The 16231-nt window shown below is 34.3% G+C and overlaps 1 protein-coding gene across 1 annotated transcript; it reads right to left on the bottom strand.

Moving 5' to 3' along the window:
• Nucleotides 1–4356: 4356 nt before the first annotated feature.
• On the bottom strand, nucleotides 4357–7691 carry crhbp (corticotropin releasing hormone binding protein). Its single transcript, XM_051092438.1, has 7 exons — nucleotides 7549–7691; nucleotides 6929–7022; nucleotides 6558–6715; nucleotides 5691–5901; nucleotides 5333–5475; nucleotides 4713–4830; nucleotides 4357–4609 (listed from the first exon to the last, which is right to left on the bottom strand). The coding sequence occupies exons 1-7, from the start codon at nucleotides 7633–7635 to the stop codon at nucleotides 4455–4457; spliced, it is 966 nt and encodes a 321-aa protein (XP_050948395.1). The 5' UTR covers nucleotides 7636–7691; the 3' UTR covers nucleotides 4357–4454.
• Nucleotides 7692–16231: the final 8540 nt, after the last annotated feature.

A 16231-nucleotide genomic window follows, 5' to 3' on the forward strand; every position in this document is an offset into this window, starting at 1 on the left:
CTTTATTTTCTTCACACATATACATATGTGTCTAAGTATGCACGATTAATAGATTTATTTCACAATATTTTGTGGATTCTTATGAAAATGACATCGCATACTAGAGCTTTTAGTATTGTAGGCTACTATCAAGTATTTCCTGAATGGACTTTGGTGTACTATAAGGTAAGAATAAAACATTTTCTTCTCCGGGCACCATTTTCACCTCAAACGTTTAAATTATTATTTATACCAGGGGTGTTTTTGACTGTCCAAAGCACACAATTAGCAGTGTGAAACTTTACCAAGGATTAAAAGTGTGATATAGAATGACAAACTGGGGGTTAAGTGTTGAAAAATCCTCTGAGTAGTACTTATTTTGAAAAAGTGCTTAATCTGTGACCATTAGAAAACCATTCCATCCACCTTCCCATAAGAGTGGGCGTGGCCATTTGAAAATTTAAAGGAGAAGTCCACTTCCAGAACAAAAATTTACTGATAATGTACTCACCCCCTTGTCATCCAAGATGTTCATATCTTTCATTCTTCAGCCATAAAGAAATTGTTTTTTGAGGGAAACATTTCAGGATTTGTCTCCATATAATGGACTGGTATTTTGAACTTCCAAAATGCAGTTTAAATGCGGCTTCAAACGATCCCAAATGCGGTTGTAAACGATCCCAATCAAGGAAGAAGGGTCTTATCTAGCGAAAGGATAGTTTAGTCAAACGCTCATCTTGTCTTGCTCTCCCTGAAGTCTGTGTATTCTGGTTCAAGACAGTTAGGGAATGTTGGAAAACTCCAATTGTATTTTCTCCCTCAACTTCAAAAATCATTTCAAAATCATCCTACATCACTGCAGAAGTACCAACCCAGTCTTTGCAAAGTGAACATGCAAAGAAGATCAAACACCCTTAACAAAAAAGGTAAAACAGCGATGTAGGACTATTTTGAAGTTAAGGGAGAACGTGAGATGGGAGTTTTTTGACATACCCTAACTGTCATGAACCAGAAAAAAAACAGTTCAGGCAGAGTGAGACAAGACGAGCGTCTGATATCAAAAAGTATATAAATTGTATTATTTTTATGAAAATAACCTATCGTTATCAGTATATAAGACCCTTCTTCATCGGCTGGGATCGTTTACAACCGTATTTGGGATCATTTGAAGCCGCATTTAAACTGCATTTTTGGAAATTCAAACCTGGGGCACCATAGTCCACTATATGGAAAAAAAAATGTCCACTATATGGACATGTTTTCCTCAAAAAACATAATTTTTTTACAACTGAAGAAAGAAAGACATGAACATCTCGGATGACAAGGGGGTGAGTACATTATCTGTCAATTTTTGTTCTGGAAGTGGACTTCTCCTTTAATATGCAAAGCTTCGTGTCATTGCGTCAAGTTGTTTTAACTGTGCAAAACAATTTGTTTTGCTGCTTGAAATTTCAAAGTGTGTCTTAGCATGTTATTTTAATGTATTATCTTAATTACAAACACACTTGTTTGTAGTGCAACCTTTATCATTTACTGCACCGTGTTATTAGGGGTTCAAGCGCGTAGTGCTGAAACCCTATTGTAATTGTTAGAATGGTCACGGATCAGCGATCTCAATGTAAAACTGATAGTGCGGAGTGTGTGTGACCAAGGCTCACCCCAATCAGCCTGATGGGGGAGCTACAGTGAACAAAAATACGAAATGGCTCATATCTCCTAAACCGTCAGTCGTAGGCTCAACATAATGGCTATAACTGCGAAACCATTTGTCCTTTCAACATGAAAATGACATGTTCTTGGTCCAACATGCCACAAGTGTCTATAAGCACGTTTGTGTACCTCAAAAAACACGGCCACCTTTGGCTTAATGGGCCTTTTCGACTCAGAGCCCCAAAGGCCTGAGAGAAATTTGAAAGAAAGCTGCCACTGGGGGGTGATATCGCATTTTAGAACTCCTTATATTGCATTTTAGAATATCGCACCTTAGAACTCCTCATTTTAGACAACTTTGCCTCTAGAACCACTGGTCAGTCCAATTGTTTGTTAAATGATTGAGAAGATGTCAAAAACCTCCTTTTGCAAATTAGTCCTAGGGTTTTTTGCTCAGTCTGGAAAAAAACACTGCAGTACAATTCTCTGGACTCTCTAGGTCAATAGTTATCAAAAAAAGGTTGAAATTTACCCTTTGGGAGGCTATAATGGGGTTGTTTAGAAAAGGGGCCTATCCAAATTTACCCGAAATCCTGTAAAGCCTGAAGGAAAACTCAAAACTTCACGAAACCTGGTGAGCACATGATACAGGTGATTCTAAACAAGCATGCAAAGTTTTAAAGAAATCAGACTATATCTGGTGCTATAACATTCATAACCACAAAAAACATAGTATTTCTATGGTAAATTACCTGGATTTACCAAATATGTTTTTAAATCATTGCTTCAGGTGGTTACAGGCTTGCAAAATAATGTCATTTTTCATATATGCTTAAATGCCTACAGTTCTTATTAGCTGTTCATGTTGCAATGCATTATGGGTAGTTGTATTTTATCACCCTCTTTTAGGAAGGTAGCACCAAAGGTACTTCTGTGAGCTTTGTAAGTGATGTATGGTCTTTAACAAGCTAAAAAGCTTGTGAACTGGTTTTATCGAGGCATGTCAACATTAATCATGATTGTGAAATATGTGATGTAAGTAGATTGAATTTAAGTTTTAATGTCCTTTGTGTCCTTTGTCAAAGTAAAGGTGCTTAATAATTATTTGGCAGTGCAGTGTTTAAAAAAGTGACTTGCAAAACTTCCAATTACGTTTTTATTTATTTAAAGGTACAGCTAGTTACATAATTCAGTTAAAAAGAATATTTTTCTGACCAAAATGTTTAGGGTGAATGTATCCAACTTTTACACTAAACTACTAAGTACACAGCATAACTGAACCTTAAAATATATTATTAAATAACAGTAAAAGTATTTAGTAATGCCTTTGGGTGAACTGTTCCTTGAAGTACAATCACTTATTTTAGTGTGTACGTCATGTTGAGGGACGGTCAAGATGTTGAGGGGACCTTGGCGATGCCTGGTGCATGCAAAAGAAAGACGTGTCTGAACATCGTCCTCCATCATAGGACAGATTTGACAGGATAAGGCAAAGCCGAACTCCTCTGCAGTCGTGATGTGAGCAGTTTGTCAGCGATGATGATGGGCATCTGCGGTACGAGAGTGTGGCGAGAAAACATAAATCGACCTGTTGATTTAACAATAGTGATTAGAGAGTCTATTAGATTCAGGTCAGCAGTTTTCACAAACAGGTCCAACTGACTAGAGCTCAAATTGATTGTCATGTATCTCGCTTTGTCATATATAGTTTAAGTTTTATTCAAAACAGTGGTTTTTAAATAATGAACATTGATTTTTTTTTACTTGATGGCTCAGTAAGAGACAATCACAGAGAATGGCTGATGTGAGTATCCTAGGGTGCTCTGACATTTTACTTGGCGTTCATAATTCAGGTTAATATTCTCAAGCAAACATTGCTTTTTAGCACATGATAGCTGCTGACATTGTGTAAAAAAATACATACTGTGAGATACGTAGATGCTGACAAAATTCACACTTTTATTTGTAATCAATAAGAAGCATTGCAATTCCATTATATACAAAGCAATGTGTTTCATTTACTTTTTGCACAGCAAGTTCTGTCTTAAAAAAAAACAGTTCACCCAGAAATTCTCATATTTTTGCTGTAACCACTGAAGGTAAAAACACCTTCATGTTCACTAGATGTTAATTGATGGACTTACTTGTGGATCATTGTGATGTTTTCATCAGCTGTTTGGACTCTCATTCTGACGGCACCCATTCGTAACAGAGGATGCATTGATGAGCAAGTAATCCAATGCTAAATTTCCAATGAAGAAACAAACTCATCTACATCTTTGATAGCCTGAGCGTAAGTACATTTTCAGAAAATCTTCAATTTTACGTGAACTTCTTTTTTAATGGCAGGTCACCAAGTAATTTGTTTCAGCTTCAAAGCTTACAAAATGAGTAGATTAGAATGCATGTCAGTGTTTTCTGGTGTAAAATTAGAAATTACTGTAACCAGAGTTCGCTTTGCTCATGTTTACTGCTTTTATTACAAAAGTTCTTTAATACAGATAAATAAATAAAGACAATTACATTTGTCGTACATACTGGATTTTAATACTTGTGCAGTACCGCTCTTTAGATTCCAGTTTTTAGTTGGGCGCTTCAAAATGAAACATGCTGAACAAAACAGTGATGTGCACCAACACAAGTACATATTTTATTTAACATCAGCCACAGATCATACAAGTTCATGATATTAAAAAGAACAGAAGTGTCAAATGAAAAGATGAGGCAAAAAATAAATAATTCTTTTAATAAGGAAAATATACAAAGGCTCAAACTCAATTAGTTTGGCATCCCCCTGAACAAGAGCAGGGAACAGAGAGAGGGTCTTATGCTCTTAAACACACGTCTTCAACGCTGTTGCCCTTCATCTGCTGAAGCTCTTGGTGGCCCAGTAGCCGATATTGGAAACTAACTCGATTTACGAACTTCCCGCTCGACACCATTCTGACCACAGTGTTATCGCAGCCGACCTTCATTTGAGCTGGTGGGAGGAGAGATATGAGGAGGTTTATGAGATTCATTGCAACCTAAATTGCTCAGAATGACTGCTGGTGATGCACAACAGATAAAGAAGGAATCCTCACCTGGTCCATTAAAGGAGTAGCAGAGATCTGCCATAGGGAACATCTTGGATGTGTCCATGCCGTTTCCACCCAGAAGCTCAACGAAGTCTCCAGAACCGGCACAGCCGAGAATGGACCGCTATATGGATAAACCAAAAGTTTCAAAGTCGACATAATTCATCAGTGTCTTTATATCAGGAATAGTGTTTTAAAAATATATGGTTAAGTCCAGATTGACTCAATTCAAACATTCAAATCCATTCAAACTGTTTGTTGTTCTGGACACTCAGCTGTACGTTTACCATATAAACACTTTGAAGTAATATTTATTAAATAATATTTATTTTATTTTACGTTTTTTGTAAATGCAATGTTTTTTGAGCAGAAATCAAATTTGTTCTCACCTTGAGATCATTATGTTTGCTAATTTGCTAAAATAAATTGTATATATAGGTGTTTTTTGTTTAAATGCCACGTTGAGAATATGTTTTTGGCCGAAACTAAGCTGTAATTGAACCATATAAACACTTTGAAATAATAAAATTGTAAATAAAATGTATTAAATAGTATTTAAGAAACAATATTTTTTAAGGGAGGGTGTAAATGCTATTTTCTTGACCAGTTTTCAGATTTGTGCTCACCTTGAGATCATTGTGTTGGCCGAGACTGAGTTCTCCAATTTGGATCTCCACTGGATAGATGATGGAGAAACTGCAGTTCCTGTGCTGCTGTGGAATGATCATGGTGAAACTGCCCTCTGGGGTCTGAGAGACCACATTACAGGCTACAAAAAGAGAAAAAGAGAGAGAGACAGATGGTTAACCATCAGTATCTTGCATGTTAAGCTTCAAGCATGGCTTCTGCATGAGCCATATGCCATTCCGTAAAACAGTGTAAAGGCTCTGAACCTTCTGGACATTTAGTTTTCAAGTTCATCAGTGCTGCAGAAAGGCAGTTTTTATCCAATAAATAGATCATTTACAGTGCATGTGTACTTACGGAATGGATTGATGAGTTTGCGGAACGTTACTGTGAAGCTGCTTCCTGATTGGTGGAGTCTGAAGAACAGCATGGCGACATTCTGAGACGACCGTACGATTGGTCGAGTCACTCCAGTCTCGCAGTAATCGGAGTAACGCTCGTACAGAGGAAGAGGATGGTCCTGCGAGCTGGGAAACTTCTCACCCTTCATCACCCAGCCATCAAATACCTTAAAGATAAAAAAAAAGTTTGCATTTAACACCATTCTACTCAGCTATCTGCATTCAGTGAAAATTTCATGTGAAATAGAAAATTTGTTACTTCTTGTTGTTCTTATTTACCAGCAATTTCTGAGTGAAAATTGTTACAATTGCTATACTTTTTTTTTCAGTGTAATTACTAGTTGGTCAGGTTCATTTTACATAATTCCCTTCAGTTCACCCTGACTGCAGTAGTTTCAGCTCAGTTGAGTTTGTTCCAGTTTTGTTTCAGAGCTAATAAATGATATTAAATTTCCTCATTTCATGTCCACTGAACAGGAATTAATTCAGTACATTAACTTGACATCAATCTTAGTCTATGACAGCTGCACTAGTACTCAGAAAGTATGACGAAATTAGTTTGTAATGACTTGCTTAATTGGATTATTCTAGAGTGGAATATGTTAGATCATTGGAAACATGCTTGTTGCTGTAAGGCCTGGCTTAAAATGACATCACACGTGATCTTTTGGCGCCCTGACTTAACCTGGCTTAGTGTGCGTCCGCAGCTTGAACAGGTAGAGATTTACACAAACACACCAGCTGTTTTTGTCCATATATTTAGAACAAAATTGTGTCTGTAATTCTATTAAATGACTTTTGCACGGTTGTAAGACCATTTCACCTTTACGAAATCTCCTCCTCTGCAGTCGATGTTGACCGAATCATATTCGATGCTAATGATGTCACTGGGCTCGCCGATAAAAAACACGGCGCAGTTTAACTGTGGACGTTCTGCTGTAAATGTAAACTGACCCTCTACAGCCACCATGTCCAGACATCCTAAGGAAGATCAAGACAAGAAAAGGTGAAAAACTTAAAATAACCACTCTTTAAATATTAGGTAGTGCCTTCTTGTATTTATATGTAGATTAAACAGTTACTTATTAAAACATATGAAGTCAAAAGTCACGATATAAATCATGCATTTTTTTTATTATCCATGACGCGCGTCTTTTGGCAAATTAGATCCCAGCGGTTTCTGTTGTCACTCACTGAGCGCTCGGCGGTACACAAACTCCTCTGGTAACTCTCGCTTTAGTTCAGAGCTGAGCAGAGATAATAATCCTTCCGGGCTGATGTCGTTTTCCTAATAAAACAACAAAAACAGGACATGGGAACGACTAGAATTAGAAGAAGCTGTCAAAATAAATAATATAAATAAATTAGGTTTGCATTTCAATCAGTAGTGCTTAACTCCTTGGATTCAAAAAGAGGTTTAAAGTTTTATAATAGGCTCTGCTAAGCTTTGCACATTATATATATAAATATTATACAAAATACAAAAAACATTTAATCACAAATATGTATGTGGACACTGTTTCTGCCTGATCCGACAATTAAAATTACTTTTACTGGTGTAGCCAGATTTTTTAGTCTTGTTAAACAATACTTTGCCTTTAGACATCAAACGAATGTTTTATGTTTCCTTACAAACGTAGTTTGCAGTAGCCTAAATGGTACAATAAAAGTTGTACATGATTGTTAAAGCCAAAGCACTAATAAACACACATAGAGCTCACATTAAATCCATCAAAAGTTACATATAAAGCTACTCTAATGATTGTGTGTGTGCGCGCGTGTGTATGAAAGGTGAGCAGGTGTAAATATCTCACCTGTATGTCCAGAAAGCGCGCGTGTCCCCGGAGAGCCGTGACGCTCAACAGGAGGAAACACAGCTGTGCGCGCAAAGTGCCCGACATCTCCGTGCCGTCTGTCCGCGAAGATTTGCGCAATAAGAGAAGAATTCCGAGAGCTCCCGACCAGACTGCTCCTTTTATACCCCCTCACATAAATAGAGGAGGGGGGGCTGCCTGTATGGATCAATTGATGTGAGTCCGCAAGAGAGAGAGAGAGAGTGAGAGAGAGAGGGGGCATGACAGATGCCTAGTGTTTATTCTAGTTTTTCTACCTATTTAATAGACTTTGAAGTAAAATTTTAATTGTAGTAATAAATGATAAAATCCATGATGCCAAAAGAGCAGACTAAGATAAGAAATGTTACTAGTAACAACTGAGATTTTCCATAGTGTCTCCTAGTCCCTGAGTACTAGTGTCTTATGAATATGCAGTGAGTGGATATTTTCTAGTTACTATTAGAATACATATTAGTATTAAATTAATATTTTTAGGATTACAGATTACAGTTACTTTTTATGGATTACATGGAAACAAATTATTCACACAATGGCAGCAAATTATTCATAAGTACTCAGTAGTCCAAATACACTACCTAAAATGAGTAATCTTGAGTAATTCGTTTTAAAACTAATTTACGTTTTATGTTTTAAAATGTTGATAATCAGATTACTTGTTATGGATCGCATGGTTACAAATTATTAACACAATGGCAACAAATTATTCATACGTACCTGGAAGTAGTCCGAATATGCTACCTAAATGACTAATTGACTAAAATGACTCATTTTGAGTCATTTGTTTTAAATCTAATTTAAAACTAATTTACGTTTTATGTATTTTAAAATGTTGATAATCAAATTACAATTACTTGTTATGGATTACATGGAGACAAATTATTCACACAATAGCAGTAAATTATTCATAAGTACTCAGAAGTAGTCCAAATACACTACCTAAAATGAGTAATCTTGAGTAATTCGTTTTAAAACTACTTTAAAACTAATTTACATTTTATATGTTTTAAAATGTTTATAAGAAGATTATAGCTACTTTTTATGGATACAAAGTATTACCACAATGCCAATAAATTATTCATAAGTACTCAGAAGTAGTCTGAATACACTACCTAAAATGAGTAACTTTGAATATTTACTTTTTCAAACTAATTTGTTTTGTTTTAAAATGTTGATAATCAGATTACAGTTACTTTGTGTGGATTACATGATTATGATTTATTATTACAATGCCAGCAAATTATTCGTAAGTACCAAAAAAAGAGTAATCTTAAGTAATTTGTTTTAAAATTAATGTACGATTTGTTTTAAAATGTTGATAATCAGATTACAGTTACTTTTTATGGATACTAATTATTCACACAATGACAGTAAATTATTCATAAGTACTCAGAAGTAGTCCGAATACACTACCTAAAATGAGTAATGTTGAGCAATTATTTTTAAAATTAATTTACATTTTATGTTTTAAAATCAAATTACAGTTACTTTTTATGGATTGCATGTTTACAAATATTAACACAATGCCAGCAAATTATCACAAGTACTCCGAAGTAGTCATAATACACTACCTAAAATGAGTAATCTTGCATAATTACTTTTAAAACTAAAAACTGATTTATGTTTTATATGTTGTAAAATGTTGATAATCAGATTACAGTTACTTTTTATAGATATAAATTATTACCACAGTGGCAGTAAATTATTCATAAGTACTCAGAAGCAGTCTGAGTACGCTACCTAAAACGAGTAATCTTGAGTAATTAGTTTTAAAAATAATTTATGTTTTATGTTTTAAAATGTTGATAATCAGATTACAGTTACTTTTTATAGATTACATGGTTACAGATTATTAACACAATGGATAGAAATTATTCATAAGTACTTGAAAGTATTCTGATTACACTACCTAAAATGAGTAATCTTGAGTAATTACTTTTAAAACTAATTTACGTTTTATGTTTTAAAATGTTGATAATCAGATTACAGTTACTTTTTATGGACTACATGATTACAAATTATTGCCTGCAATGCCTGCAAATTATTCATAAGTACTCAGAAGTATTTCGAAAGTATACCAAGTATACCAAAAATGAGTAATCTTAAGTAATTTGTTTTTAAAACTAATTTATGTGTTATGTGTTTTAAAATGTTGATAATCAGATTACAGTTACTGTTTGTGAATTAAATGGTTACAAATTATCACAATGGCAGTAAATTATTTATAAGTAGTCCAAATACACTACCTAAAATGAGTAATCTTGAGTAATTACTTTTTAAAGTAATTTAAAAAGTAATTTTAAAAAATGTACGATTTATATGTTTTAAAATGATGATAATCAGATTACAGTTACTTTTTATGGATACAAAATATTACCACAATGGCAGTAAATTATTCATAAGTACTCGGAAGTAGTCTGAGTACACTACCTAAAATGAGTAATCTTGAATTTTTTTTTTTTTTTTTAAATTACGTTTTATATATTTTAAAATGTTGATAATCAGATTACAGTTACTTTTTATGGATTACATGGTTACAAATTATTAACACAATGACAGCAAATTATTCATAAGTACTCAGAAATAGTCCGATACACTATCTAAAATAGTAATCTTGAGTATTTTTCAAAATCAACAACAGAGTACAATTTCTAAGTAGTTAATCTTAGTAGTTAATTCTTGCATCTTAAAACACCCTATAAAATGTGTACATATAGGACCACCTAAACAAACCCATTTGTTTTATTTTATTTCTTTGAGAATAACTTGTCAAAGTTTAATTTCACTGCAGTGGGAGAAAGGTGAAGTAGTCTGATTGAAGTAATGAATGTCACATACAGTGAGTCAGTGAGGTATGATTGAGTGCTTTAAAGCAATAGTTCAACTAAAAAAGAAAATGCTGTCGTTTACTCACCATTTACTCACCATCATGTCATTTCAAACTTATCAATTGCTTCCTTCTGTGCAAATTACAGTGTAGCTTTTTGTGTTACACAGAAAAAAGAAAGTCACACCAGTTTGAAGCATGTTTGAATAACTTTTGAGTAAACTAACCTTTTATAGCATTTATTCATTATAATATAATGAGGCAGCTGAACTTTTCACTTGCATATTAATATTGCGGTCCACTAATTGTCTCAGACTGGTGTTATTTTCTCACACCTACAGTGAACCAACTGTGTCAGGTGAGTCGAAGAACAGCGTTTCACCTCACTACAACAGATATTTGCTGCTCTTAAACCTATTTGCTCTCAGCTTAAAGGTCTGAAAGAATTAGAGTCGTTGAATGTCACCTCGGGTCGAAACAATCAGAATGAGCAGGACGTTTGTGTGCATGCATGATGGCTTCTTGAAAACAGCATCAAATGTTGTCTGTAAAGAGTGTTTTAGGATGTAGTAATTACAATTAGCTCAGTTTAGAGACAAGAGAGTCAATGGAAGGACAAAATGCAGTCCATATCATGCATTTGTATTTTTGTATTTTTTTTCTTTTCTGTTTCGTGACCATTTTTCACCTTCTCTCTAAGCGGTCTGTTTAAGAAACGCCCCCTTTTACATGAAATGAGTAACAGCGCTGATCACTGTGCTCGAGTTCGCTGCTCGTACAGCAACATGCATTTATCTGTGACGTCAGGAAATTGTGGAAAAGTTTAGATGAGTCATTTTTGCCGTAGTTCAGTAAATGCTCTTGTTGGATGGAGGAGGAAGTTTTGAGTCCTAAGAGTTGCAGTGTGCTTTTATAGTGCATCCGTTTCTACGATCTGACCCTTTAAAACTACCTTCATTTAGTTATTTTAAGAATGTATGATACACAAACAGGAAGGCTTTGTAACTAACACATGGCAATGAAACCAACGTCATGCTGTTTGTGTTTCTCCTTACCCAGTGTGTACTATCATCTTCAGGGAGCTGCAGCCGTTCCTCCCCATCAAACACCCTGTTCTGGCATTTGAAACCCGGCTCTTGCACAGGTGTCCGCTTCTATCAGAGTCTTACCTGCCCCGGGTGAACTGAAAGGTCAGCTGTCTTTCTCACACTCGCTCTCTGGAATCAGGGGACATTTGCCTCTTGTGAACTATATAGGGCCAGTACAGTTTTCTGACTTCTGGCTGAATATGAATGGATATATCCAGGCATACTACACATGCTGTTAATGCAGTATGCATATTTTTGTGCACTGTGAGGGTTTTTTTGCATGTGTTGGATGATATATTTTTTTCTCCACAAAATTAAAGTACACAACCTGAGCATTTTGCATGAAAACTCAAAACGCAATGCACCTGACCTTCCATTTATTGTTTTTATCTCTGCTTTGACTCACTACTTGATCAGACTGCCAAAAGTCATGTCACAGAAAATTAGATTAAAAAAGCAAAATAAACATTTAGCTTTAACTCCTTCTAGCTTTAACTCCTCCCATCGTGTTAAAGCTAGAAGGGATGCAGCTCTAGCTACTGGGTATGCACACATCAGTCTAACATTATTTTTGTCACACTGTACAACAATAATACTGTTTTTGTATTATAGTAAAGGGTAAGTTTAGGGTTGGGGTAGGTGCAGACATTAAAAAAAAAAAAAACAATCTAATAGGTAGAACAGTTCATTTCATTGTTAGTTTCCGGTCAGAGCTGTATCCCTTCTAGCCAAAACCACGTCAAGCTGGTTGAGACAGGGTGCAAAGTAAAAAAAAAAAAAAAAAACCCAGTTACCCATTTTTAATTAATTAATTTTATTATAATTATTTTTTACAATTTGCTAAAAGTATGTTTATACTTTTATTTGTATGAAATGTAATTTATTAAAGTGTGGAAAGTAAAAAAAAAAAAAAAAAAAAAAAAAATAATAATAATAATAATAAAACATAAAAAAAAAATGTCTGGGAGGAACTGATAACTTGTTACTTGTTTTTAAATAATTAGTTTTATTTCATTATTTTTAAAAAATGCTAAAAGTATGTTTATACTTTTACTTTTATGAACTGTAATTAATTAATAATAATAATAATAAATAAAACAGAAAACATATGTCTGGAAAAAACTGTTAACCTGTTACGCATTTTTAATTAATATTTAAATGTAATTATTACGTTTACTTTTACTTTTATTACATTTTTTACATTTTATATTTATTTGTTTAAATAAGTTATTTAAATATTATTAAAGTATTTAAATATTGATTTAAAATCATTTAAATTCTGGTAACAAAAATCTCATAAAATTATTGGATTAATTAATTAAGTTATAGAACATTTAGAATTTGTTTTGTTGTAATTTTTTTGTAATCTTTTAATTAAGTTAAATTGAATTTAAAAATATGATAATATATACTATTTTTAAAAAATACTGTTAATTTACTTTTTGATTTTTGATTTTTGTTCAGTCTCTGTTTGTGACCCTGGACCACAAAACCATTCTTAAGTAGCATGGGTATATTTGTAGCAATGGCTAAAAATACATTGTATGGGTCAAAATTATCATTATTTTAATTATGCCAAAAATCATTAGGATATTAAGTAAAGATCATGTTCCATGAAGATATTTTGTAAATCTACCTTAACTATATCAAAACTTAATTTGTGATTAGTAGTATGCATTGCTAAGAACTTTATTTGGACAACTTCAAAGGCGATTTTCAGAGTATTTCGATTTTTTTTGTACCCTCAGATTCCAGATATTCCACATAATCTCAGCCAAATGTTGTTCTGTCCTAACAAACCAGATGATCTATAAATCTCAATTTCAAAAAAGTGTCCCTTATGATTGGTTTAGTGGTCCAGTGTCACATTTTGTACCTATTGCCATTTCAAGTGCTGAAGATGTTTTAGGCCAAATATGTTAAAAAAAAAAAAAAAATAGACTAAGGCCAGCCATACAACTAAACCACAGTTAAATTACAGTAATTTATTGAAAAACATCCTCTCACTCATGCACCTGTGCATGTGACTCTTTCCTCACTTGAGCTCAATCGTGCAGAACTCCATGAAACCTAATATAATTCGCCATGTGTTTCCTCGTTATTTTACGACCTACTATACACCGTGTGATGTGTGTTTATTGGAATCCGACCCAAATTTCTGACTGATCCCGGGCTAACTGTGCAGCGTCCCCCCCTGCTTCGTTTATTTCATTCCTGCATCCATGCAGTGGAGAGTACAGCGGGAGAGAAGAAAGAATGACGCACTTTGGCAGATAGGAGGCCACTGTTATAGCGTTAATCTTCCATTTCTCCGAGGATATCACTCACACACACACTTATGCACAGATTGAATGCGCTTCAAGGAAAAAGGCGTATGAACTTGTCTGAACAGGAATGTATTTCCGTTGGCCCTCGGACCAGTGCGCGCAGATCGAGATGTTGAAATCGCAGCGGTGTTAGCGACTGGAGAGTCTCTTGTGTGTGTTTCTATGGCCTCTTTGTGCTACAAGCATGACTTATTGACATTTCATACGGATTCAAGGAAGGTTTCTGGTTCAATAAGTTACGCTCTATTGGCAGCATGTCGATGACCACAGAAAATAATTTTGACTCAGTTTGCAAAAACAAACAAGAGTTGTGTTTACGGCAATGCACGTGCAATGGAACTGGAGCAAGCAGAAAAGCATTATCAATTTCTGATGTCCTTCCTCATATCATACTATAGTTGCTGGGTTTACAATGATAAAACAACATCAAAGTGAGAAAAATATCTTGTATTTGCATGGCTTTGCACTTGCCAAATAGACTTCCATTGTAAATGCATTACTGTAAACACAGTTTTTGTTCATTTTTACAAACTGAGAAATCAGTCCAAGTTATCTGGCTGTAATCGACAGCATACCACGGATAGTTTGGTGGGGATTCGAGATAACATCTCTCACAAAGTAAATGCCGGATTACACAGCGTCCGTTTGCTTAGATAAACAGAAAGAAGGAGAAACGGACCCAAACAGGCAATCATTCAGCTGTGAGGGAGGCAAACACACACACATACACACACATGTCTGGTTTATTATCCTTGTGGGGACTCTCCATAGGTGCAATGGTTTTTATACTCTCCACACTGTATTTTCTATCCCCTTACCCTAACCCTACCCCTAAACCTAACCCTTACAGAAAACTTTCTGCATTTTTACTTTCTCAAAAAAACTCATTCTGTATGATTTATAAGCTTTTGTACCCATGGGGACCTCAAGCCAGTCCCCACAATGTCAAAAATTTCAGGTTTTACTATCATTGTGGGGACATTTGGTCCCCACAATGTATCAAAAACAAGTACACACACACACACACACATGTGTACAACATGAGGCGTTTGGCTCCACCGTCGTCTTTGTTAGGATAAATATGATGGATGTGTTTATGAGATGTTCTTGAATGGTATGATGATGGCAGAAAAATATAACCATGTGTTTATTATGACACAGCAGATGAGAACTTGCACATGAAAGATTGGAAATAATATTGATAGACATTTATAAATACATAAAGTGGAGAAGATAAATAGGGTGGAAAGGTTATTTGCTTTATTAAAGCAGTCTTTAGCCTTAAACGCACTGCAGTTAAAAAGTTCAGTGTTCGATGTTCAGTGTTGCTTATATGCTAATCAGGGCTGCATTTGTTTATAAAAATACAAAAAAAACTGTAATATTGTGAAATATTTGTACAATTTAAAATACCTGTTTTCTATCTAAATGTATTTTAAAAATGTAATTTATTTCTGTATTGCAAACTTGAATTTTTAGCATCATTACTCTAGTCTTCAGTGTCACATGATTCTGATTCTTATAAGCCGATTTGCTGCTCAAGAAACATTGTTATCACAATTGCGCTGCTCAATATATTTGTGCATTGTGCACAGAAATATTTTGTAACATTATAAATATCACTTTTGATCAATTTAATGCATCTGTGCTGATTAAAAATTATCAATTTCTTCATAATTTTAGCTCTGAACGTCTTTGCATGCAATGCAATGTACAAAGTTTGAGGGTGAAATCATTAATTCACATTTATTTGCATGCACCATCTGTGTTGTTTTAGAGTGAAAAGAAATTATGCAAATCAAGTAATGGCAACAAAATTAGTGCTGAGCTCATTTTGCATGCAGTAATTACAGATCTTATGAGACAGGCTATTATTTGATTCTGTTCTGTTATGATCAATATAAAGTATACAAAAAAATGTTTACCACCTACACTTAAAAAAAAAAAGACTCCCCAAAGAACCTTTCAATGAACAGTTACATTTTTTCTTAGTGTGAAGAACATTTTAATAATCTAAAGAAACCTTTTTTAATTTAAAGAATCTTTTTTGAATGTAAAGATTCCATGGATTGGAAGTTTCTCAGTGGAACTACAGATAAAGAACCTTTATTTTTAAAGTGAAACCTGGGTATTAAGGCTTGCATGGCTTAAAATAACATAAATTATGTCTCTTACTGAAATATATAGCAGAAAACCAATGAAAGAGTTAGGTTATTTTAAAAATCCACATTGTTTTATATATATATTGGACTATGCCATTATTTCAATGACGTGTATTGGCTGCAATCGTTGAGCTACTGCCGCTACCTGTTGCTATTTTTACCGCAGCATAACTCGTAAAATAAAAACACTGATACAATGCCATCTTGTGCATCTTTTGGTTGTAATTTTCAGTCGAACGG

Source organism: Labeo rohita, chromosome 21, assembly GCF_022985175.1.
Source record: "Labeo rohita strain BAU-BD-2019 chromosome 21, IGBB_LRoh.1.0, whole genome shotgun sequence".
NCBI lineage: Eukaryota > Metazoa > Chordata > Actinopteri > Cypriniformes > Cyprinidae > Labeo > Labeo rohita.

Coding starts and splice junctions, on each gene's coding strand:
- crhbp (XM_051092438.1), bottom strand. CDS start 7,635: ATGTCGGGCACTTTGCGCGCACAGCTGTGTTTCCTCCTGTTGAGCGTC. Junction 5,902..6,557: donor GAGGAGGAGATTTCGTAAAG/GTGAAATGGTCT, acceptor TTTATCTTTAAG/GTATTTGATGGCTGGGTGAT. Junction 5,476..5,690: donor CAAACTCATCAATCCATTCC/GTAAGTACACAT, acceptor CTCTTTTTGTAG/CCTGTAATGTGGTCTCTCAG.